General features: G+C 38.2%; 1 protein-coding gene across 2 annotated transcripts in view; it reads left to right on the top strand.

Moving 5' to 3' along the window:
* The window catches only part of SPATA6 (spermatogenesis associated 6), a 166633-nt gene that overhangs the window by 15410 nt on the left and 123894 nt on the right, over window positions 1–27329 (top strand). For both annotated transcript variants that reach the window (XM_069590989.1, XM_069590979.1), the window contains exons 2-3: window positions 10362–10499; window positions 12005–12053. In XM_069590989.1, the coding sequence (XP_069447090.1) occupies window positions 10362–10499; window positions 12005–12053 (187 nt within the window). The remainder of the gene's footprint in view (window positions 1–10361; window positions 10500–12004; window positions 12054–27329) is intronic.

The following is a 27329-nucleotide window of genomic DNA, read 5'->3' as shown; positions in this document are numbered from 1 at the left end:
CAGTGGACTTGTTTTTGACTTTAAAAAGCAATGACAATTTCATATATTTCAACCTAATATAATATTAGATGTAGGATTTTATTAAGTTAAGAAAGTTCCCTTCTATACCTAATTTTTTTTTTCCACACTGTTTGGGTTATGTGATATGGAATCTTAGGTCCCTAGCAGGGATTGAGCCAGGGACCTTAGAAGTGAGAGTGTAGAGTCCTAACCACTGGACTACCACGGAATTCCCTGTAATTTAAAAAATATTCTGAGCTTGAATTATACTGAATGGTTTTTCCTAAGTCTAATGTTGTGTTGTTCAGTTGCTCAGTTGTGTCCAACTCTTTGACACCCCATGGATTGTAGCCCACCAAGCTCCTCTGTCCATGGGATTTTTTTTTTTTTAATGGCAAAAATACTGGAATTGTTTGCCATTTCCTCCTCCAGGAAAATATTGAATATTTTATAATTTTTATAAAATTTATTTTATACTATTTACTTTGGCTTATGAGCTATTTTAAGAGTTTGTTTAAATTTCAAGATATATAGGATTTATATGTGTATTTTTCTTCCTTCCTTTCCTTCTCTCCCCCCTCTCCATGCATGCACACACACATATACATACATTCTGTCTTTTATTGTGGTATTTTTTTAAGTCATTCATTTATTTAATTGTTTCTGGCTCTGCTGGTCTTCATTGTTGTGCGCAGGCTTTCTCTAGTGATGAGTGGGAGCTACTCTCCAGTTGTGGTGCACAGGCTTCTCATTTTGGTGGCTTCTCTTGTTGCAGAGACTTCACTAGTTGCTGCATACGGGCTCTAGAGCACTGGCTCAGTAGTTGTGGCTCATGGGTTTAGCTGCCCTGCCCCATGTGGGATCTTCCCAGACCAGGAACTGAACCTGTGTCCCCTGCCTTGGGAGGCAGATTCTTAACCACTGGACCAACGGCAAAATCCTAGTATGTTTTAATTTAATTGCATTGTGAGTATTGAATGAAATTTGGGTAATACTGATTGTTTTTGTTACAATTTCCAATGTATTATTTTCCAATTATTATGTGTATATTTATAAATAATCCAATTATTGCAAATGTTCCATATTTACTTGAAAATGATATATTAATTTATTTGCTGGATGTAGGGTTCTATCTGCCATTATCAGATCGTTTATTTTCTCTGAAATATCTTTAAGTCTATATTAAATTTTTTGTCTGCATATAACCAGTACCAGACTGTAATGGAGGTAATAAAATCTTCAGTCTTGATATTAAACTCTTCACTATGATAATGTATTTTCACTTTATCCTTGATGCATTCTAGTACACTATGATGTTTAGAATTATATATTCATTTCTATTCTGTTTTGCACTGGGTTTGTACTTTGATCTGAGAATTTATAGGTTTCTGCTGTTCTGGGAAATTCTTAGCTTTCATATCTATCAATATTGTTTCTATGCTGTTCTCTCTTTTCTGCTGACAGTACAATTAGACATATATTGGAACTTTTATATTTTCTTAAGTACTTTTTGGTATAATATTTGTTTTTATATCTTCTTGTTTTGAGATAATTCTGTAGTATTATTTTCTTATTAACTTAAAATTTTAAATCTTCTCTATTAAGATTTTTAACTTCATTGACTACATATTCTAGGATTTTTCATTTAGTGTCTCTTTTTAAACATATGCCAAATAATTACATTTTTACCTATTTTGATTTCATAATTTTTGTTTTTTATGGAATTTTCTCCCCTTATTAGATAAAAGATTCTAAATACTTAACATTATTTTCAGGTTGTGTAAATTTCTTTAATGTTCTTTCATATTCTTTCAGTAATGTTTGTAGTTTTCAGAATACATGTCTTACACGTTTTGTTAAATTTGTACCTAAGTAGTACATGTCTTAGATTTTAATGATATTATAAATGGTGTTAAATTTTCTAAAACATTGTTTCTAATATATAGAAATAAAATTGATTTTTTTGCATATTGAGCTTATATCCTTTTATGGTTATTGAGACTTGTTTTATGGCTCATATCATCTGTCTTATTGCATGCTTTCATGTGTACTTGTAAAAATCTGTATATCCTTCTGTTGTATAGAGTATTATGTAAATGTCAGTTAGGTCAAATTACTTGAATGCTGTTGTCTATGTCTTCTATACTCTTTATGATTTTTTTCTTATTATTATATCGGTTACTGGGAAGTGTCAAAATTCAGTTATATAATTTTTTTCTTCATTACTTTGATATTATATTATTTCAGTTCAGTTCAGTCGCTCAGTCGTGTCCGACTCTTTACGACCCCATGAATCACAGCACGCCAGGCCTCCCTGTCCATCACCAACTCCCGGAGTTCACTCAGATTCATGTCCATCGAGTCCGTGATGCCATCCAGCCATCTCATCCTCGGTCGTCCCCTTCTCCTCCTGACCCCAATCCCTCCCAACATCAGAGTCTTTTCCAATGAGTCAACTCTTCGCATGAGGTGGCCAAAGTATTGGAGTTTCAGCTTTAGCATCATTCCTTGCAAAGAAATCCCAGGGCTGATCTCCTTCAGAATGGACTGGTTGGATCTCCTTGTAGTCCAAGGGACTCTCAAGAGTCTTCTCCAACACCACAGTTCAAAAGCATCAATTCTTCGGCGCTCAGCTTTCTTCACAGTCCAACTCTCACATCCATACATGACCACAGGAAAAACCATAGCCTTGACTAGACAGACCTTAGTTGGCAAAGTAATGTCTCTGCTTTTTAACATGCTATCTAGGTTGGTCATAACTTTTCTTCCAAGGAGTAAGCATCTTTTAATTTCATGGCTGCAGTCACCATCTGCAGTGATTTTGGAGCCCCCAAAATAAAGTCTGACACTGTTTCCACTGTTTCCCCATCTATTTCCCATGAAGTGATGGGACCAGATGCCATGTACATACAATTTAATTTTCTATATCTTTTCATAAATCAAATTTTTAATTTATATGAAGTGTTCCACTTTAACCTTGGTAATCTTTCTCTGAAGTCTACTATATATCATATTAAAATGGCTACCCTAGCTTTCTTATGATTAGTGAATCTATGGTACATCTTTTTCTATAATTTTAGTTTAATCCTGAATGTTTTAAAAATTTGAGAAATAATTCACATATCATAAAATCCAGAATTTTAAAGTATACAGTTCAGTAAATTTTCATATATTCATGAAGTTGTACAATAATCACTACTAGTTCCAGAATATTTTCATTACCTCATAAAGAAATTTCATAATTTCATCTCCCTCTCCCCCAACCCCTGGCTACCACTAAGCTAATTTCTAGATCTATGGATTTGCCTATAATGAACATTTTTATAAGTGGAATTATATAATATGTGGACTTCTGTGTCTGACTTCTTTCACTTAGCATAATACTTTTAATATTCATCCATGTCATAGTATATATCAGTATCTTATAAGTGCTTTATTCCTTTTTATGACCACATCATATTCTATTGTATGGATATACCACATTTAGCTTATCCATCAGTTAGTTGACATTTGGGTTGTATCCACGTTTTGGCTATTACGAATAATGCTGTTATAGTCTTGTACATATTACTGTGTGGACGTATGTCTTCATTACTCCTGGGTGTATACCTAGCAAGTTGCTGGTTCTTGTGGTGACTGTTTTCTTTTCTTGAGGAACTACAAAAATTTTACCATAGTGACTATACCATTTTACTTTTCCATCAGCACAGTATAAGGGTTCCAACTTTTTGACACCTTCCCTGACACTTGTTTTGTCCATCTTTTTATTTATAGCCATCCTAGTGAGTATGAAGAGAAATCTCATTGTGATTTTGATTTATATTTCCTTAGTGACTAATGATGTTGAACATGTTTTCATGTGCTTTTTGCCATTTGTTAATCTTCATTAGAGAGATGCCAGTTGGTTTTTCCTTCATGTATTTTGGGGTTGTTAAGTACATATATCTTTATGTTGTTGTGTCTTCTTAAAGTTTAATTATTGCCTGTGTTTTTAATTGTTATGTCATTTATAATGCATAGGTTATTTTTTCCACTCTTTTACTTATCAACCCATTTGTGTCTTTGAATTTAAAGTGAGTCTCTTGCTTTCAACACATGGTTGTATTGTAATTTCTTCTAACGTATTTTGTAAACATTTAATTTATTTTTTGGCTGTGCTAGGTCTTCACTGCTGTATAGCTTTTCTCTAGCTGTGGCGAGCAGGTGCGTCTCTCTAGTTGTGGTACACGGTGTTTTGCTGCAGTGGTTTCCCTTATTGCAGAGCACGGGCTCTAGCGTGTGTAGATGTCAGTAGTTGCAGCATGTGGGCACAGTGGTTGTGGCTCCTGGGCTCTAGCGCACAGGCTCAGTACTTGTGGTGCGTGGACTTACTTGTTCCATGGCACGTGGAATCTTCTCAGACCAGGGGTCAAACCCACGTCTCCTGCTTTGGGTTCTTTACCACTGAGCCACCAGGGAAACCTGGATTATAGTTTTTAGTCCATTTTGCTAAACTTTACCTTTTGACGAGAGTGTTTAGTCAGTTTACCTTTAATGTAAGATAAGGTAGGCTTTACCTTGGTCATTTTGCTATTTGTTTTCTGTCTTTTCTGTATTCATGCCTTTTTTGTTTCTCTCTTTCTACATTAGGGACTTCTTTTGTGTTAACTATTATCTAGTGTGCCATTTTAATTCCCTTGTTTCTATTACTGTATTTTTTGAGTTATTTTCTTAGTGGTTGTTGTGGGGCTCACAGTTAATATTTTAATTTTTAACAATATAGTATGGATTAATGCCAATTTAATTTGAATAATGCATAAAACCTTTGCTTTTATTTAGTTTGTTCCCTCTCCTCTTCTTTATAATTTCATTATCATGCAGATAACATCTTTATACATATACACTCTTCAACATAATTTAGTAATTGTTGCTTTATTCAATTTTATTTTAAATAAGAATGGGTAAATGAGAGAAAAATACAATTATATTGTCCTAGGTTTACCTGTGTAGTTCCCTTCCTGGTGTTTAGTTTTTCCTGTACATTTCAGCTGGTGTCCTTTCATTTTAATTTGAAGGATTTTCTTTAGTAATTCTTGTAGGGAAGTTCTCATGATAAATTATCTTTTTGTTTAATTTCCCATCTTTTGTGAAGGAGAATATCCTGGATATTGGACTGTCGAATGCCTTCTTTTAGTACTTTGCATGCGTCATTCCACCTTTTTCTGCTTCATGCTTCTCATGGGAAACCAGTTGTTATTAGTGCTGAGGTTTTCTGATACCTACTGAAACATTTTCCCTTTGCTTCTTTCAAGATTCTTCATCTTTGCCTTTGGAAAGTCTGATTATGATGTGTGTAATTGGAGTGATTGGAGTTTGCTGGATTGAATAAATAGATTGTTTTTCTTTAAATTTCAGAAGTTTCCACCCATTATTTCAGCAGCTGTTCTTTCTGGCTATTTGTCCTCTATTTTAGGGGTCCCACTATATCTATGTTCCTGTGCCTTATGGTTTCCCACAGGTCTCAGAGACTATTCATTTTTCTTTTCTCTTTCTGCACCTCAGGCTGGATAATCTCAATTGACTACTTTTCAGGTTCATTTATTCTTCCTTCTGCCAGCCTATATCTGCTCTTGACATTCTCTAGTGAATTTTTCACTTATTATGTCTTTTCAAACTCTAAAATTTCTATTTTTTAAAGTAATTTCTAGCTATCTATTGATATTCCTTATTTGATGAGACATCATTGCCACACCGCCATACGTTTCTTTAGATCTTGAGGTAAGGTTTTCATTAGTCCTTTGTGTGTGTTTATAACAGATGATTTAAAGCTTTTGTTTAGTAAGCCAAATTCCTGGGCTTCCTCAAGGACACTTTCTGTCGACTGCCTTCATGTATAGGTCATTCTCTTGTTTCTTTACATGTCATAAATTTTGTTGAAAACTAGACATTTTAAGTAATGTAATGTGGAACTGTGTTAATAAGACTCCCTCTGTTTCTCAGAGTTTATCTATCTTTGCCATCGTTGTTGCTTTTTGTTTGTTTAGTTACTTTCCTGAGCTAAAGTCTGCATTCTGTAAAATCTGTGTTCTTTGTTGAGTGTTGTCATTGAAGTCTCTGCTTAGTTAGCTTTATGGCCCTTTAATAACAGGATTTATACTTCCTTAAATGCCTTGAACCACTATGTCCCCCAGCCTTTGCTCAGTATCTCTGTTGCATGTTGGGACATGCTTTCTATGCCATGCATGCGGTTTTCAGTTCTTTCTTAGTCTTCACTTTCAACATTTCAAAGCCTCAAATCAGTCAGAGGTGAGAGATTAGGGTTTCCTTAGGTAATTTCCAGATGCATACATATCCCCACACATGTGTGTGATCTTCTCAATTGCCAAGAATATCATAGCTTGTCAAAGACACCCTGCCTAGCACATACACACACAGAGACACACAGACACACAGACAAGACACACACACACTCACACAAACACACAGTTATCCAGCTTTGCCTTTTAAATGTTTTGATCACTTATTTTTTTGCTCCAATTTCAAGCATCCATGATGTTAAATAATAGCTGTTTATTGTTCTTGACAGATGCCTTGCAGGTAAAGGATGTTTGTTGTAACCAAGTTCTGATTCAGATTAAATAAAGAGAAGCCCTGTGAATGGAGGTTACCAGAATACTGTCCAACAGGTCAAATAATGACAGTTTTTTAGGCATGGGCCTTTGGGGTAGCTTTAAATCTGCTTTCCTACAATGACAGTGGGGCTGCTAGTTTTCATAAGAATTTTCGTTTTCAAGGGTATAGTAGACCTGAGTGGAGGACATTGGGAATAAAGTATGTCAACTGTTTTTCTTGAATAAATGCTCCTTAGATTGTTGCAAACCTTTGGTTAATTTCCAGACCTCTAAAGAGTTGATTTTGACAGTTTTTGTTGACATTCTCACTGCTTTTACAGAGGGTCTGATGGTTTCACATTTGATTTATTTATCTCTCTCTATGATATAAGTAGAGATATAGAAATATAAATATAGTGATGAGATATTTGAAAGGAAGTTGCTTATATTCAGACACTTTACCACTAAATATTTCAGTGTAAATCCCCTAAGAACAAGGACAAACTTGTTGTCCTATATAAATTATAATTTGCCAACATTTATTGGATCATGGAGAAAGCAAGGGAGTTTCAGGAAAACATCTGCTTCATTGATTAAGCTAAAGCCTTTGACTGTGTGGATCACAACAAACTGGAAAGTTCTTTAAGAGTTGTCTCTTGAGAAACGTCTATGTGGGTCAAAAAGCAACAGTTAGAAGCAGACATGAAACAGTTGACTGGTTCAAAATTGGGAAAGGAGTATGGCAAGGCTGTATATTCTCACTCTGTTAATTTAAATTCTACACAGAGTTTATCATGTGGAATTCTGGACTGGATGAATCACAAACTGGAATAAAGATTGCTGGGAGAAATATCAGCAACCTCAGATACACCACTCTAATGGCAGAAAGTGATGACGAACTAAAACACTTCTTGAGAGTGAAACGGGAGAGTGAAAAAGCTAGCCTGAAACTCAACATTCAAAAAACTAAGATCAGACCATTGCAGTCCCATCACTTTATGGCAAATAGAAGGGAAAAAAGTACAAGCAGTGACACATTTTGTTTTCTTGGGTCCAAAATCACTGCGGATGGTGACTGTAGCCATGAAACTAAAATATGCTTGCTCCTTGGGAGAAAAGCTATGACAAACCTAGACAGCATATTAAAAAGCACAGACATTGCTTTGCTGACAAAGGTCAGTATAGTCAAAGCTACGGTTTTCCCAGTTGTCATGTACAGATGTGGAATTGGACCATAAAGAAGGCTGGGCACCAAAGACTTGATGCTTTTGAGTTGTGATGCTGGAGAAGAGTCTTGAGAGTCCCTTGAACTACAAGGATGTGAAACCAGTCAATCCTAAATGAAATCAACCCTGACTATCCTTTGGAAAGACTGATGCTGAAGCTGAAGCTTCAGTCCTTTGGCCACCTAATGCAAGGAGCTGACTCATTGGAAAAGACTCTGATGCTGGGAAAGATTGAGGGCAGGAGGAGACGGGATCAGCAGAAGATGAGATGGTTAGATAGTATCATCAACTCAACAGACATGAATTTGAGCAAATTCCAGGAGATAGTGGAGGACAGAGAAGCCTGGTATGCTACAGTCCATGATGTTGCAAAGAAGTGGACATGACTTAGGAACTGAACAACAACAAAAACAAAAGCAATAATTATCCATATGACTGTTTTAAGTCAACCAGTTTGCTATTTATTTTCTATTTGTTCCATAGGATTGTCTTTAAACCTTCTCTTAATGCCTTCTCTTTGGAATGTTCCATGGTATTCCTTTAAAGAATGGCAGAATTTGTAGAATTGTAGATAAGAAAAAATATCATGTCTTCTTACATGTACAACAAATTGGGAAAACACTCAGCAGTTTCCAGTGAGGACAGTTAGAGCTGTACTGCACAGTATAAACTAGTTGCACTAAGTAAGTGATAAATTATAAAGTGATAAATTATCACTAGTGATAAATTATAAGTGATAAATTAACTTTATAATAATTTTATTTAATTCAGTATATCAAAGTATTATCCCTTCAACATGTAGTTAATATAAAAGTTGTTAATGAGATATTTTACACTTCTTTTTGTAAAAATTCCTTAAAATACTTTAGAACAAGTCTTCAAAAATCTTCAAAATCTTGTGTTTTATACTAACGATCCATCTCAATTTGGAGCAGTCACATCTGTAAGCATAACAGACATGTAGGACTCTAACAGGTTTGGTTTAAATGAGGCAGTAGAAAATGAAGCTTTCAGACAGAGTGAAATTTCTGAGGACCTTGATTGATTTTAATAATCAGTAGTGAATTATTAGGACAAAAGTAGAAAATAGAATAAGAGGTAGACAGACTCAAAGAATGGCACAGAAAATAATTTTAGCTGCTATATACAAAGGGACGTGAAGTGACTCACTTATTGTGTGACTTTAAGTAGTAAATTACCTTGTCTTTATTGGGGGGGGGTCTGTTGTTTTCCTACATAAAAAATTTGAAGCTTTACTAGATTATTTCTAAGCTGCTTTTTAATACTGAGAGTCTGAGTATTTGGATACATTGATGAGGAACTTAGAATTTCTGTTCTCAGGAGTTTATAGTCAAGTTAAAGAGGTACTGCTGCTGCTGCTGCTGTCACTTCAGTCACATGTGACTCTGTGCGCCCCCGTAGATGGCAGCCCACCAGGCTCCCCCGGCCCTGGGATATTCCAGGCAAGAGCACTGGAGTGGGTCACGATTGCCTTCTCCAATTAAAGAGGTGAGGTGTACCTATTTGATTGATGTGCAGAGAGACAATAATTAGGGCCTTAAAAGAACTGTAAAATGCTATGAGAAGCTACAACTTATTTACTTGAATATAATAAATTCACAACAAGTGTTTGAATTAGAGTGAATTCAGTAGAGATAACTGGGAAATCAAGAGAAATTTTGTGTATTGAGATGGCAGTTAATGGAAAGCCTTGGGAGATAGAAGTAGGTGAGGAGGATATGGAATGAAGTAGTAATCCAGATAATGAAAGAATGTGTGGCAAGAAATCCATGTGTGTGTTCAGGAAACAATAACACATATACTTTGTAGTTTTTGGAGATACTGAGTAATATAGTTTTGTGATAAATTGGATTCAAATCTTAGACAGTCTTCTGTATTCTACTAAGGATAGTTGATCACTAGCAATGAAACATGGCAGAAACTGGAAAGACCTTGCTGTGTATGTTTTAGAAACCCTACGTCGTCCTGTCAATCCTGAGAATAGTTAAGTACAGTTTTATATTTAAAAAATATTTCACAGGCTGGAAACTTGACAATTCCCTTGCTTTGGAAGTTTGTCATATTTCTTTTGATGAGGGTGTAATGGGCTGCGACTTAGGGCACTACAGGTCAGATTTGTGCTTTGTTTTGGTATTTTCTTGTCCTCTAGTATAGTGCTTTATTTCTGCTGAATCTTCCTTTGTGATTAAATGATGCTGAATAAGTTTATGTCAGCATTCTACATAAAGTGGGAGCCTAAGGCTAACTGTTTAAAACTATTAGTGTCTGTCCCAAGAGCCAGTACGTAGAGCTTCAAATGTCGCACAAGTAACCAAGTGGAAAATCATAGATTTCTCAGAGGGATGGAAGTTATAAGGCATTTCATTTAACTCTGTAAACACTAGAATCTCTCTTTTTTTAACCTGTGCATATTTTTATTAGCTTAGCAGACTGGTGTATTTATGTAATGTTTGGTAAGTTATTTTAATATGACAGTTTAGGGAATTCATGAAGCAGTCACATTCATCTCTCTGATTTCTTTCAGGTAACTTGCCCAGGAGTGGTGCTGAAAGACAAGGAGGACATCTATCTTAGCATCTGTGTGTTTGGCCAGTACAAAAAGACACAATGTGTCCCAGCCAATTTTCCATTGGTCTTCAATGCCAGAATGGTGTTTGAAAAGGTGAGTTCAAATATTCTATGAAAGGTTAACAAATAAAAAAATTGAAGTGGTTCCAAAATATGAATAGCACAAAATTTGAATATGCACTTTAATTGAAAAGATTTATAATTTAAATCTGGAAGCTTGAAAATAAATATTCCTTATATTATACACTGAATCAGTTACATCTTTTTCTTGATGTATCAGTTTACTTCTAAAATTGTCTTAGTGATCTTTATGTAACAAATAGCTCCTTGAATTATAAATACTTATCTTCTTAGAGAGAAAGGGGAGATTTTAATAGGTAAGAATAGGTCATATTTTACTTATGGCTGTCCTGTGGTGTTTCTTTCTATAGATCTCTTTTCTTTTTTTTCCCCTTGAATCTGATGCTTTTGATTAATTATTACCCATTGTATTCCTCACCTTTCTTTCCTTTCCTAGTTCCCTCCTTCCTTCCTTCTATTTCTTCCCTTCCTCCTTCCTTCCTTCCTTATTTTCCTTTCTCTTCTCCAGGAATAAATACTGAGTACCAGCTCTGTTCTATGCACTATTCTAGGCACTGAGTAAATAAGACAAACATTTTCCCCTCTTGGAGCTTTCATTATAATAGGAAAAACAAACAGTAATCAAGTAAATGCATGAGTAATACACTTTTAGATGGTAAGTGTCATGAACTGTGGTATCAGAGAAGACTCTTGAGAGTCCCTTGGACTGCGAGATCCAACCTGTCCATCCTAAAGGAAATCAGTCCTGAATATTCATTGGAAGGATTGATGTTGAAGCTGAAGCTCCAATACTTTTGCCACCTCATGCGAAGAACTGACTCATTTGAAAAGATCCTGATGCTGGGAAAGATTGAAGGCGGGAGGAGAAGGGGACGACAGAGGATCAGATGTTTGAATGGCATCACTGACTCAATGGACATGAGTTTGAGTAAACTCTGGGAGTTGGTGATGGACAAGGAGGCTTGGCATGCTGCAGTCCATGGGGTTGCAATGAGTTGAACACGACTGAGTGACTAAACTGAACTGAGCTGTCATGAAGAGAGTAAAGGGAGGGTAAGGGAATAGAGGAATTAAGAGGATTGTCTGTTTTGAAGGTGGTGGTCAGAGAAGGCAGTAATATTGAAATTGAGTCTGAATTATGAGGTAGTATTTAAATGTCTAGGGTAAAAGCATTCTAAGCAGAGGAACAGCAAATATAAAGGTGTCTTCTTGGGAATAAGCTTACTGAGCAGGAGGAGCAGCAAGAAGGCAAATACGACCATGGTAACAATGAGAGGACTGCTAGCAGATGAAACTGGAAAGGGAAGCAGAACCAGCTGTAATTTTTTTTGTTGGTAAAATCTTGCATGGTGATCATGGGAAACAGAGAAGTGACAATTCTCAATAATGTCAAAAGTTTCTTTGGTTGGGAAAGGAATATTCTGGCAAAGAGAAGCAAAGCACAAAGACTGTCTCATATATGTCTTCCTTTTACTTTCTCTTCTCCATCTTGCTTCTCTCTGCTTTCTCTCACCATAGGTGTTCCCTGAAGCAGTGGACCCTGGAGATGTGGTTGCACAGCTTGAATGTAAGTTTTTCACTTTTAATTCCTGATTCTGAGAGATTTTAGAATTATGTTGTTTAATCCTGAGTTAGATAAAAGTCAAAGAGAGTCTAATAAGAAGTTGACAAATGTCAAGGTGAGGCCCTTTTTTTTCCCCCTACTTTTTTTAGAATTTCGGAATATACCTGGAAGCAATAAAAAAAAAAAATACATGTGCTGCAGAGATGGGGAATTTTTCCTTTTTCTGGGTTTGATCTGTAAATAACAAAAAGAGTTATTTGAACTTTTTATTGACTAAGATGTTATGGGTTGTTAATGATGTAAGGATTATGATTCGTGTTAAGTGGGATTCTGCCCTGCAAACAAAAATCTGTCTTTAACCTCACTGTGTTGCAAGTCAGTTCAGTTCAGTTCAGTCGCTCAGTCATGTCCGACTCTTTGAGACCTCATGAACCACAGCACGCCAGGCCTCCCTGTCCATCACCAACTCCCAGAGTTCACCCAAAGCCATGTCCATTGAGTCGGTGATGCCATCCAACCATCTCATCCTCTGTCATCCTATTCTCCTCCTGCCCTCAGTCTTTCCCAGCATCAGGGTCTTTCCAAATGAGTCAGCTCTTCGCATCAGGTGGCCAAAGTATTGGAGTTTCAGCTTCAACATCAAGTCAAGAGAGTAAATAATAGAAGAGTGAAATAATAGTAGCTTAAAATATATATTTGCTTTTGTGCTTTTATTGTACATAGTATGTAAATCAGTTATTTGAAAGCGACATTTTCAAGGTTGTGGTTAGCAGTAAATTCCTCAAAGTGCTAGGAATCAACTTTAAAAAGATCCAGTTATTTGTGAGAACATCAATGCAAAGTATATTGGGGAGAAGTTATTCAAGTTCTGAATATGAAGTGAAAAGCTCTGTTACTTATCTTTGTAATCAGAAAGGGATTAGGAATTACCAGATTGGTCTAATGTATAACTGTGGCTCAAAATGCCAGCGATATTGAGCCTCATCAGTGTCAGCTGTCCCTTCCATTTCCCTTGCATGGGGTTTGCACCCCGTTGGGAGTCTGGCAATATAGAAACATGCAACTTGGCACCACACTAGAATCTGGACATAAAGATAGAAATAGGGCTGGTTCATTTCTACCCTTGGAAATCCTTCTCCAGGGGATCTTCCCTACGCAGGGATCAGACCCAGGTCTCCTGCATTGCAGGCAGATTCTTTACCATTTGAGCCACCTGGTGCTAGTGGGTAAATGGCTTCTAATTCTTTTGAACATCGTGTTCAGTATCTGGTAAACTGTACATCTCACAAAACATGAAGATAATTATTTCTCTCATCATTCTGAAATTTTGTTAAACATAATTATTTTTCTCTTTGATTTGAAATTTAGGAGCTCTAAGAAGGGTACTTGATGATGATTATTATCTGGAATCTTTCTTGCCTTGATTTCCCAGATTCAGTTTTTCTGTTAAGTCTCTTCTCTTGTCAGTGATATTCTACTTTTTGGTATCTTTCTCAAATTCGTGTTTGTCCGTCCTGTCTTTAAATATTGGCATTCTTCTGGCTTCAATTCTATGGTTTCTTTTTACTTAGTTTCTACTCTCTCCTTATATGATATTCTCCAAGCACTTGGCTTCATGTTTTACCTGTCTTTTTCTTTTTTAACCTGTCTTCTGATGACTTCACAAGAGTCTTTATCCCTGACCTCTCTGGTGAGTTTTGGGCTCCTTTTTCTTTTATTTTCTTCTCAGTTTTGCAACTTTTTGTTGTGTCCTAACCTTACTGATATGAAAATTAAAACTATACTAAAAGTAGAAGGGTTGGAATGATGAAATCCCATAATACCTATTAGCTTTAATAGTTTTTGACATTTGCCTATTGTACTGTATGTTAACCCTTGAAAGGTTGTTGCTGAACCATGAAAGACGCCAGGAGTCTTGGCTTTCGGAGGAGAATTCAATCCGGGGCCAGAGACGAGGCTTGATCACTCAGAGCTTTTGTGTAATAAAGTTTTGTTAAAGTATAAAATAGAGAATGCTTCTGACACAGACATCAGAAGGGGGATAGAGAGTGCCCCCCTTTGCTAGTGTTAGCAATGGAATTATATACCTTTTAATTAGTTATTACAGTGAATCAAAAGAATGTTTGGAGTCTGTGAAAATTTTACCAGACCCACACCCACAATTTACATTTTAGGATAATAAGATTAGAATTTAATAATAGAAAGATCCTACCAGACCTTCTCCCATAATATACATTCTAAACTATCAGGATTAGTCAGAAGGTTTTCAGGAAGGAGAAACTGTCCTCAAGCAGGATACATTGTTGTATAATCCCTAGTACAGAGTTTAAACTGAGTTGTGTAATTAACTAAGACTAAGAAGGCAATGGCAACCCACTCCAGTACTCTTGCCTGGAAAATCCCACAGATGGAAGAGCCTGGTAGGCTGCAGTCCATAGGGTCGCTAGGAATCAGACACGACTAAGTGACTTCACTTTCACTTTTCATTTTCATGCATTGGAGAAGGAAATGGCAAGCCACTCCAGTGTTCTTGCCTAGAGAATCCCAGGGATGGCGGAGCCTGGTGGGCTGCCGTCTATGGGGTCACACAGAGTCGGACATGACTGAAGTGACTTAGCAGCAGCAGCAGCAAGGAATGTAAACAAAAAAAGTTTGTCCTTTCCTCCTCCTTGAGAATTCCAGACCCATTTCCACTTTGGGAGCCCCAGACCCCTTTCTCCTCCTTGGTGACCCTGAACTTCTTATCAATCTGCCTAGGAATTGACTCCTTCACCTTGACACTTAAAGAAAAGTTGGAATATTTAAAAGAAAAGTCTCTACATACATTACTTCATTGCAAATATTCTGGCATGACCTCTAATTGATAGTTTTTTGTTTTTTGTTTTTTAAGAAAATAAAACCTCTCTACTGGTATCATACCTAACAAAATTAGTAATAGTTCCATGTTAACATCAAATATTTAGTCATTGTGCAAATTTCTTCAGTTGTCATCAAAATGTCTTTATACAGTTGGTTTGTTAAAATCAGGATCCCATGAAGATATGGTTCATATTCTGTTTATGGCTGTTTAGCTCTTAGGTTTATTTTTTTCTGTAATAGTGTCTCTCACTTTTTTCCCCCTAATGCTGTGAGTTTTTTAGAAAAAATCAAGTTCTTTAGCATATCCTATAGTTTGGATTTGGTTGATTGCTTCCTTAAAGTGGTGTTTAGCTTATTCATCACTTGTATTATGTAAACGGATAGTTAGAGCTAAAGGTTTGGTTTGATCCATGCTTATTTTCTTTTCTTTTTGGCAATAGTGTTATGTAAACTGATAATTAGACCTAAAGGTTTGGTTCAGTTCAGGCTTCTTTTTTTTTCCCCCTACAAGAATCCTTCATAATTGGTGTTCTGTACTTATTGTATATCATATCAGGTGGCGTATAATATCTGATTGTCTTAAGTTTAGTGATATTAAGATTGATTTTTTTTTGCTTCAGGCAGTATCAGCCTGATGTTATTCCATAATAAATTTCCTCTACAGTCTGTCATCTAATAGCTTTAGTATTCCTTGAGACACATGTTTTCATTAGAAGTTACCAAATGTGGTTTTTCTAATATTATCATTTTTCTGTATTTGTTAGCTGGAATTCTTCTATTAAAGATATTTCCCTCATCAGCAATGTAGTTGGTGATTTAGTTTCTAAGTTGTGTCCGACTCTTTGACCCAAAGGGCTGTAGCCCACCAGGCTCTTCTGTCCATGGGATTCCTGGCAAGGAATTTGGAGTGGGTTGCCATTTCCTTCTCCATATCAACAAGGCAGTGAGATTGAAATACTGTTCTTATACAAAAAGTGGGGTCATTTCTCCTTTCCTTCCTTATTTAATAGCTTTAGTAAGGCCTAACTTACATATCACAAACTTTACCCATTGTAACTGTAGTTAAGTGATTTCTAGAAAATGTATATAGCTGTGAGCCATCACCACAATCCAGTTTAGAATATTTCTATCACCTCATATTTCCTAATGGGTATTTGGACTCAATTTCTATGTGTACTTCAGTCCCAACAACACTGATCTATTTTGTATCTTTGAATGTTTTTCTTTGCTAGAAATTTTATGTAAATGGATTTGTATAATATGTTGTCTTTTGTGTCTGACTTCTTTTACTTGGAATAATGTTTTTGAGGTTTATCCATGTTGTTCTACATATTAGTAGTTCATTCCTTTTTGTTGATGACTGATACTCTATTCATAGAACTTTTTTTCCCTTTCTGTTCACTATTTGACGGACATTTGGATTCTTTCCGTTTTTGACTATTATGAGCAATTTGCTATGAGTATATGGATGCATGCTGGGTTGTATGCTAAGTATATGTTTAACTTAAACTCTCAGCCTGTATTCTAAAGTTGAGTGTGTGCATGCTAAGTCACTTTAGTCATGTCTGACTCTTTGCAACTGTATGGACTATAGCCTGCCAGGCTCCTTTATTCATGGGATTCTCCAGGAAAGAATACTGGAGTGGGTTGCCATGCCCTCCAATCCAGAAGATTGGTAAATACTTTATCCTATTTTAATTTTTTCATTCTTTTAATGGTGTCTTCTAATGGCTCAGGGTAAAGAATATGCCTGAAATGCAGGAGACCCGGGTTTGATCCCTGGGTTGGGAATATCCCCTGGAGAAGAGAATGGCAACTCACTCTAGTATTCCTGCTTGGAAAATCCCATGGACAAAGGAGCCTGGCGGGCTGCAGTCCATGGGTTTGCAAAGAGTTGAACACGACTGAGCAACTAACACTTTTCACTTTCTGAAGAACAAAGGAAGTCCACATTAACAGTTTTTTTTTTTTTTTTTGCTTTTATGGGATCATATTTTTGGTGAAATGTTTGCTTTACCAAGGTCACAAAAATTTTCCCATTTCTTCTACAAATTTTATAATTTTTTTCTTTACATATATGCCTATTGTACATTATGAGTTAATTTTTGTGTGTATGGTGAGAGGTAAGGATCTGTTTTTGTTTTTTGTTTTGATAAATTGTGCAAATGCTCAAGGATATCCAAGGACCTCTTAAATTGGGCAATCCGATAAATGGTCAGATCCTTGAGTAACCTCAGACAGAGTGCTTAGAAAAGTCCTTGGCACACAGGAAACACTTAAAATATCCTTGCTTATTTTTATTGGTAGTGTGTTATTCAGTTAAGTTCAGTCGCTCAGTCATGTCCGACTCTTTGCGACCCATGAATCGCAGCACGCTAGGCCTCCCTGTCCATCACCAACTCCCGGAGTTCACTCAGACTCACGTCCGTTGAGTCAGTGATGCAGTCCAGCCATCTCATCCTCTGTCGTCCCCTTCTCCTCCTGCCCCCAATCCCTCCCAGTATCAGAGTCTTTTCCAGTAAGTCAGCTCTTCACATGAGGTGGCCAAAGTACTGGAGTTTCACCTTTAGCATCAGTTCTTCCAAAGAAATCCCAGGGCTGATCTCCTTCAGAATGGACTGGTTGGATCTCCTTGCAGTCCAAGCGACTCTCAAGAGTCTTCTCCAACACCCCAGTTCAAAAGCATCAATTCTTCAGCGCTCAGCTTTCTTCACAGTCCAGCTCTCCATACATGACCACTGGAAAAACCACAGCCTTGACTAGATGGAGTTATTACTGTTTATTATTTGGGAACTGCCACGTTCTATTCATACCATATCTGAACCTGTAAGGAGCCTCCAGAGGCCCAGAACCACATTAAGCCTCTGGTGAAATATATATTTATAATACATAAATACAAAGTGATATATGAGCGCCAGTGACATTAAAAGCCATATACGGTGATTTTGCATTCATAGAGAAGGTATTCTCTTTAGGGAAATGGTTTTAATTCTGGAATCTACCAGAATAAAATTACAGTTATAATGAAAGCTATTTGCTGGGAGCCATTTTTAGGTAAGAAAGAATGAAAAGTTTGCTACCTTGTAGACTTCTCTATTGAAACTGAATTTTCATCCTTTCTCATGGGAGGTTGGTAGATTCTCTTCTGCAGACACACACACACACATTCTCTCTCACATAGACACACACTGTATCTCACACACACACAATACACTTGAACCTTCGAAAACACAGATTTGAGTTGCACAGGTCCACTTATACACAGATTTTTTTTCAATAGTAAATACTACAATGCATGGTCTTTGGTTGGTTGACTCCATGGATGCTAAACCACAGATTAGGAGGAACTATAGATACGGACTGTGGCTCAGATCATGAACTCCTTATTGCCAAATTCAGACTTAAATTGAAGAAAGTAGGGAAAACCACCAGACCATTCAGGTATGACCTAAATCAAATCCATTATGATTATACAGTGGAAGTGAGAAATAGATTTAAGGGACTGGATGTGATAGACAGAGTGTCTGATGAACTATGGATGGAGGTTTGTGATATTGTACAGGAGATAGGGATCAAGACCATCACCAAGAAAAAGAAATGCAAAAAAGCAAAATGGCTGTCTGAGGAGGCCTTACAAATAGCTGTGAAAAGAAGAGAAGTGAAAAGCAAAGGAGAAAAGGGAAGATATTCCCATCTGAATGCAGAGTTCCAAAGAATAGCAAGGAGAGATGAGAAAGCCTTCCTCAGCGATCAATGCAAAGAAAGAGAGGAAAACAACACAATGGGAAGGACTAGAGATCTCTTCAAGAAAATTAGAGATACCAAGGCAGGACAGAAATGGTATGGACCTAACAGAAGCAGAAGATATTAAGAAGAGGTGGCAAGAATACACAGAAGAACTGTACAAAAAAGATCTTCACGACCCAGTAATCACAATGGTGTGATCACTCACCTAAAGCCAGACATCCTGGAATGTGAAGTCAAGTGGGCCTTAGAAAGCATCACTACGAACAAAGCTAGTGGAGGTGATGGAATTCCAGTTGAGTTATTTCAAATCCTGAAAGATGATGCTGTGAAAGTGCTACTACACTCAATATGCCAGCAAATTGGGAAAACTCAGCAGTGGCCACAGGACTGGAAACGGTCAGTTTTCATTCCAATACCTAAGAAAGGCATTGCCAAAGAATGCTCAAACTACCGCACAATTGCACTCATCTCACATGCTAGTAAAGTAATGCTCAAAATTCTCCAAACCAGGCTTCAGCAATACGTGAACCGTGACCTTCCAGATGTTCAAGCTGGTTTTAGAAAAGGCAGAGGAACCACAAATCAAATTGCCAACATCCGCTGGATCATCAAAAAAGCAAGAGAGTTCCAGAAAAGCATCTATTTTTGCTTTATTGACTATGCCAAAGCCTTTGACTGTGTAGATCACAATAAACTGTGGAAAATTCTGAAAGAGATGAAAATACCAGACCACCTGACCTGCCTCTTGAGAAACCTATATGCAGCTCAGGAAGCAACAGTTAGAACTGGACATGGAACAACAGACTGGTTCCAAATAGGAAAAGTAGTACATCAAGGCTGTATATTGTCACCCTGATTATTTAAGGATTTGAAACAGCTCAACTGGAACTCCATCACCTCCACTAGCTTTGTTCGTAGTGATGCTTTCTAAGGCCCACTTGACTTCACATTCCAGGATGTCTGGCTCTAGATTAGTGGTCACGTCATCATGATTATCTGGGTCATGAAGATCTTTTTTGCACAGTTCTTTCGTGTATTCTTGCCATGTCTTCTTAATATCTTCTGCTTCTGTTAGGTCCAGACAATTTCTATCCTTTATTGAGCCCATCTTTGCGTGAAATGTTCCCTTGGTATCTCTAATTTTCTTGAAGAGATCTCTAGTCTTTCCCATTCTGTTGTTGGGATAGCTCTATTTCTTTGCATTGATCACCGAAGAAGGCTTTCTTATCTCTTCTTGCTATTCTTTGGAACTCTTTATTCAGATACTTATATCTTTCCTTTTCTCCTTTGCTTTTCTCCTCTCTTCTTTTCACAGCTATTTGTAAGGCTTCCCCAGACAGCCATTTTGCTTTTTTGCATTTCTTTTCCATAGGGATGGTCTTGATCCCTGTCTCTTGTACAATGTCACGAACCTCATGCCTTTAAATCTATTTCTTACTTCCATTGTATAATCATAAGGGATTTGATTTAGGTCATACCTGAATGGTCTAGCGGTTTTCCCTATTTTCTTCAATTTGAGTCTGAATTTGGTAATAAGGAGTTCATGATCTGAGCCACAGTCAGCTTCTAGTCTTGTTTTTGTTGACTGTATAGAGCTTCTCCATCTTTGGCTGCAAAGAATATAATCAATCTGATTTCAGTGTTGACCATCTGGTGATGTCCATGTGTAGAGTCTTCTCTTGTGTTGTTGGAAGAGGATGTTTGCTATGACCAGTGCATTTTCTTGGCAAAACTCTGTTAGTCTCTGCCCTGCTTCATTCAGCATTCCAAGGCCAAATTTGCCTGTTTCTTGACTTCCTACTTTTGCATTCCAGTCCCCTATAATGAAAAGGACATCTTTTTTGGATGTTGGTTCTAAAAGGTCTTGTAGGTCTTCATGAAACCATTCAACTTCAGTTTCTTCAGCATTACTGGTTGGGGCATAGACTTGGATATCCGTGATATTGAATGGTTTGCCTTGGAGATGAACAGAGATCATTCTGTTGTTTTTGAGATTGCATCCAAGTACTGCATTTTGGACTCTTTTGTTGACCATGATGGCTACTCCATTTCTTCTGAGGGATTCCTGCCTGCAGTAGTAGATATAATGGTCATCTGAGTTAAATTCACCCATTCCAGTCCATTTTAGTTCGCTGATTCCTAGAATGTCGACATTCACCTTTGCTATCTCTTGTTTGACCACTTCCAATTTGCCTTGATTCATGGACCTGACATTCCAGGTTCCTATGCAATATTGCTCTTTACAGCATCGCATCTTGCTTCTATCACCAGTCACATCCACAACTGGGTATTGTTTTTGCTTTGGCTCCATCCCTTCATTCTTTCTGGAGTTATTTCTCCACTGATCTCCAGTAGCATATTGGGCACCTACTGACCTGGGGAGTTCCTCTTTCGGTATCGTATCATTTTGTCTTTTCATACTGTTCATGGGGTTCTCAAGGCAAGAATAATGAAGTGGCTTGCCATTCCCTTCTCCAGTGGACCACATTCTGTCAGACCTCTCCACCATGACCCACCTGCCTTGGGTTGCCCCGCAGGCATGGCTTGGTTTCGTTGAGTTAGACAAGGCTGTGGTCCTAGTGTGATTAGATTGAGTAGTTTTCTGTGAGTATGGTTTCAGTGTGTCTGCCCTCTGATGCCCTCTTGCAACACCTACCATCTTACTTGGTTTCTCTTACCTTGGGCGTGCGGTGTCTCTTCACGGCTGCTCTAGCAAAGCACAGCTGCTGCCCCTTATCTTGGATGAGGGGTATCTCCTTACCGCCGCCGTTCCTGACCTTCAACGTGGGATAGCTCCTCTAGGCCCTCTTGTGCCTGCGCAGCCACCGCTCCTCGAGTTGCTCCTCCCGGCCGCCGGCCCTGGCCTTGGGCGTGGGTGGCTCCTCCCAGCTGCCACCCCTGGCCTCGGGCTCGGGGTGGCTCCTCAGGGTTACAGCCTCTGGCCTCGGCCGCCCCTGACCTTGGAGGTGGGGTGTCTCCTCCCGGCCCCCACTGGCCTCGGACGCTGGGTAGCTCCTCCCAGCTGCTGCCCTGACCTCGGACACAGGGTGTCTCCTCCCGGCTGCCACTGACCTCGGACACGGGGTGGCTCCTCTTGGCCGCCGCCCCTGACCTCGGACACGGTGTGGCTCCTCCCTGCCATTCCTGCGCCGTTGCAGCCTGGCAGTCTGGGCCGCTGTCCCTGACTTCGGATGTGGGGTAGCTCTCAGCCGCACTTAGTGCACCGGCCCGCCGCCGACTAGGTGTTTAATGTTCAAAGGAGTTAAATAAAATACCATAAATGTATCATATAACTGCCTCTCATTACTCTTTTCATGAGTGCTGGAACTGTCCAATTGAAAGATACCTGTTTGTACTATAATCCTTTGATTAGGAAATATATTTTGTATTTGAAAATTTGTATTATATTAATAACTACCTTGGTTTCATACCCTTCAATGTTTGGATAAAGAGAAGATAAGATCTTTACTTTTATTGCAGTAGATTACTAGCTGTCCCTATTGTTTTCTCTTGCCTATAGGGAAAAATAGCAGTTTCATTATAGCCCCTGCTTTATTGCTTCTGAGAATTGCTGCTTCTTTGGTGTCTTCAGTATTTAAAATGCTTTCACGTGAAGATTTGAAGGCTGAGAATAAATCCTTCAGTGTCTATGAGTGAGAGACTCCCTGCCTCAGTCATCAGGAGAGCTTGTAGGACTCAGGATTCATATTTTAAATCCATGATGGCAAATTCATTCTCACCAATTCCCCTTGTAGTTAAAGCAGATGAATAGGCATTTATTGGAAATTGTTATAGCGATTACTCTTGTGGATACAAAGGATTAATGGTATTCTGGCACTCTCTATTAAGAAGTTTACTATAGCTTTTGACTTGCAGCACATGACTAAGATTTCTGGAATACTGTAGTACATTTACTTTGTAAATCACATTGAAAGTACATGTAAAAATTTCAATTTTTACAGAGAAAGAAGGGAAATTGTCATTACTTAGTTATAAGATAAAAAACAATAGTAAAATGGGATTAATTATATGTTCCAGTAATTGGAACTTACTATTTAGTTTCCAGGAACATTAATTCTGCAAAAGCTTTTTCTTTAGTAGTTTAAAGTCTTTCTTTTTAAAAAAATTGTTAATTGAAGGATGATTGCTTTATACAATTTTGTTGTTTTCTGCAAACCTCAACATGAATCAGCCATCAGTTCAGTTCAGTTCAGTCTGTCAGTCGTGTCTAACTTTTTGCAACCCCATGAATCGCAGCACGCCAGGCCTCCCTGTCCATCACCAACTCCGGGAGTTCACTCAAACTCATGTCTATCGACTCGGTGATGCCATCCAGCCTTCTCATCCTCTGTTGTCCCCTTCTCCTCCTGCCTCCAATGCCTGCCAGCATCAGGGTCTGTTCCAATAAGTCAACTCTTCACATGAGGTGGCCAAAGTATTGGCATTTCAGCCTCAGCATCATTCCCTCCAATGAACACCCAGGAATGGTCTCCTTTAGGATGGACTTGTTGGACCTACTTGCAGTCCAAGGGACTCTCAAGAGTCTTCTCCAACACCACAGTTCAAAAGCATCAATTCTTCGGTGCTCAGCTTTCTTCACAGTCCAACTCTCACATCCATACATGACCACTGGAAAAACCATAGCCTTGACTAGATGGACCTTTGTTGGCAAAGTAATATCTCTGCTTTTAAATATGCTATCTAGGTTAGTCATAACTTTCCTTCCAAGGAGTAAGCGCCTTTTAATTTCATGGCTGCATTCACCATCTGCAGTGATTTTGGAGCCCTGCAAAATAAAGTCTGACACTGTTTCCACTGTTTCCCCCATCTATTTCCCATGAAGTGATGGGACCAGATGCCATGATCTTAGTTTTCTGAATGTTGAGCTTTAACCCAACTTTTTCACTCTCCTCTTTCACTTTCACCCATAGGTATACATATATCCTCTCCCTTTTGAACCTCCCTCCCATCTCCCTCCTCATCCCATCCCTCTAGATTGATGTACAGCCATGGTTTGAGTTTTCTGAGCCATACAACAAATTCCCATTGGCCATCTATTTTATGTATGGTAATGGAAGTTAAATAAGCAGGGTGACAATATACAGCCTTGACGTACTCCTTTTCCTATTTGGAACTAGTCTGTTGTTCCATGTCCTGTTGTTTCCTGACCTGCATACAGATTTCTCAGGAGGCAGGTCAGGTGGTCTGGTATTCCCATCTCTTTCAGAATTTTCCACAGTTTATTGTGATCCACACAGTCAAAGGCTTTGGCATAGTCAATAAAGCAGAAATAGATGCTTTTCTGGAACTCTCTTGCTTTTTTGATAATCCAGTGGATGTTGGCAATTTGATTTGTGGTTCCTCTGCCTTTTCTAAAACCAGCTTGAACATCTGGAAGTTCACGGTTCATGTATTGCTGAAGCCTGGTTTGGAGAATTTTGAGCATTTCTTTACTAGCATGTGAGATGAGTGCAATTGTGCAGTCACCTTTCTTATTTAACTTATATGCAGATGACACCACCCTTATGGCAGAAAGTGAAGAGGAACTAAAGAGCCTCTTGATGAAAGTGAAAGAGGAGAGTGAAAAAATTGGCTTAAAGCTCAACATTCAGAAAACAAAGATCATGGCCTCTGGTCCCATCACTTCATGGGAAATAGATGGAGAAACAGTGGAAACAGTGTCAGATTTTATTTGGGCTCCAAAATCACTGCAGATAATGACTGCAGCCATGAAATTAAAAGACGTTTACTCCTTGGAAGGAAAGTTATGACCAACCTAGATAGCATATTCAAAAGCAACGACATTACTTTGCCAACAAAGATCCGTCTAGTCAAGGCTATGGTTTTTCCAGTAGTCATGTATGGATGTGAGAGTTGGATTGTGAAGAAAGCTGAGCACCAAAGAATTGATGCTTTTGAACTGTGGTGCTGGAGAAGACTCTTGAGAGTCCCTTGGACTGCAAGGAGATCCAACCAGTCCATTCTAAAGGAGACCATTCCTGGGTGTTCATTGGAAGGAATGATGCTAAAGCTGAAACTCCAGTACTTTGGCCACCTAATGCAAAGAGTTGACTCATTGGAAAAGACTCTGATGCTGGAGGCATTGGGAGCAGGAGGGGAAGGTGACGACCGAGGATGAGATGGCTGGATGGCATCACCGACTAGATGGATGTGAGTTTGAGTGAACTCCCGGAGTTGGTGATGGACAGGGAGGTCTGGCATGCTGCAATTCATGGGGTCGCAAAGAGTTGGACATGACTGAGCGACTGAACTGAACTGAACTGAATGGAAGTTTCCATGTTACTTTATCCATACATCTCACCCTCCCTACGCCCTCTCCATGTCCATAAGTCTATTCTCTATGTCTGTTTCTCCACTGCTGCCCTGTAAATAAATTCTTAAGTACCATTTTTCTGGATTCCATATATATGTGTTAGAATACGTTATTTATCTTTTTCTTTATGACTCACTTAACTCTGTATAATAGGTTTTAGGTTCATATCAGAACTGACTCACATGCGTTCCTTTTTTGGCTGAGTAATATTCCATTGTGTATTTGTACCACAACTTCTTTATCCATTCATCTGTTGATGGACATCTAGGTTGCTTCCATGATCTAGCTATTGTAAATAGTGCTGCAATGAATAATGGGATACATGTGTCTTTTTCAATTTTGCTTTCCTCAGGGTATATGCCTAGGAGTGGGATTGCTGGGTTATAAGGTGGTTTTATTCCTAGTTTTTAAAGGAATCTCCATACTGTCTTCCATAGTGGCTGTATCAGTTTGCATTCCCACCAACAATGCAAGAGCATTCCCTTTTCTCCATACCCTCTCAAGCATTTATTGTCTGTACACTTTTTGATGCTGACCATTCTGACTAGTCTTAGGTGATATCTTATTGTAATTTTTATTTGCATTTCTCTAATAATGAGTGATGTTAAGCATCTTTTCATGTGTTTGTTAGCCATCTGTGTGTCTTCTTTGGAGAAATGTCTATTTAGGTCTTTCCCCCACTTTTTGATTGGGTTTGTTTTTCTGGTATTGAGTTCTATGAACTGCTTGTATATTTTGGAAATTAATCCTTTGTCAGTTGTTTTATTTGCTATTATTTTCTCCCATTCTGAGGGTTATCTTTTCACCTTGCTTGAAGTTTCTTTGCAGTGTAAAAGCTTTAAGTTTAATCAGGTCACACTTGTTTACTTTTGTTTTTATTTCTATTACTCTAGGAGGTGGGTCATAGAAGATCTTGCTTTGATTTATGTCGGAGTGTTCTGCCTATGTTTTTGTCTAACAGTTTCATAGTTTTGGGTCTTAGGTATTTAGGTATTTAATCCATTTTGAGTTTCTTTCTGTATTGTGTTAGGAAGTGTTCTAATTTCATTCTTTTACATGTAGCTGTCCAGTTTTCCCAACACCATTTATTGAAGAGGCTGTCTTTGCCCCATTGTATATTCTTGCCTCCTTTGTCAGAAATGAGGTACTTACAGGTGGATGGGTTTACTTCTGGGCTTTCTGTCTTGTTCCAATGGTTTATATTTCTGTTTTCATATCAGTAACTTACTGTCTTGATGATTGTAGCTTTGTAATACAATCTGAAGTCAGGAAGATTGATTCCTCCAGCTCCATTCTTCTTTCTGAAGACTGTTTGGCTATCTGGAGTCTTCTGTGTTTCCAAATGAATTGTGAATTTTTTTGCTCTAGTTCTGTGAAAAATGCCGTTGGTAATTTGACAGGGATCACGTTGAATCTATAGATTGCATTTAGTAGTATAGTCATTTTTACAATATTGATTCTTCCTACCAGGAACATGGAATATCTGTCCATCCGTTTATGTTGTCTTTGATTTCTTTCATCAGTGTCTTATAATTTTATGTGCACAGTTCTTTTGTCTCCTTAGGCAAGTTTATTCCTAGATATTTAATTGTTTTTGTTGCAGTGGTGAATGGGATTGATTCCTTAATTTCTCTTTCTGATTTTTCATTGTTCAGTTCAGTTCAGTTGTTCAGTTGTGTCCGACTCTTTGTGACCCCATGAATCACAGCACACCAGGCCTCCCTGTCCATCACCGTCTCCTGGAGTTCACTCAGACTCACGTTCATCAAGTCAGTGATGCCATCCAGCCATCTCATCCTCTGTCGTCCCCTTCTCCTCCTGCCCCCAATCCCTCCCAGCATCAGAGTCTTTTCCAATGAGTCAACTCTTCGCATTAGGTGGCCAAAGTACTGGAGTTTCACCTTTAGCATCATTCCTTCCAAAGAAATCCCAGGGCTGGTCTCCTTCAGAATGGACTGGTTGGATCTCCTTGCAGTCCAAGGGACTCTCAAGAGTCTTCTCCAACACTACAGTTCATTGTTAGTATATAGAAATGTAGGTGATTTCTGTGTATTGATTTTATATCCTGCAACTTTGCTAAATTCACTGATTAGCTCTAGTAATTTTCTGATACTGTCTTTAGGATTTTCTATGTACAGTATCATGTCATCTGCAAACAGTGAGAGCTTTGCTACTACTTTTCTGATCTGGATTCCTTTTATTTCTTTTTCTTCTCTGATTGCTGTAGCTAGGACATCCAGAACTATGTTGAATAATAGTGGTGAAAGTGGATACCCTTGTTTTGTTCCTGACCTTAGGGGGAATGCTTTCAGTTTTTCACTGTTGAGAATGTTTGCTGT

The sequence above is a fragment of the Ovis canadensis genome, chromosome 1, assembly GCF_042477335.2.
Source record: "Ovis canadensis isolate MfBH-ARS-UI-01 breed Bighorn chromosome 1, ARS-UI_OviCan_v2, whole genome shotgun sequence".
Taxonomy (NCBI): domain Eukaryota; kingdom Metazoa; phylum Chordata; class Mammalia; order Artiodactyla; family Bovidae; genus Ovis; species Ovis canadensis.
Note: the sequence above shows the minus strand (reverse complement) of the source record. Positions and strands in the feature narration are given on the sequence as shown.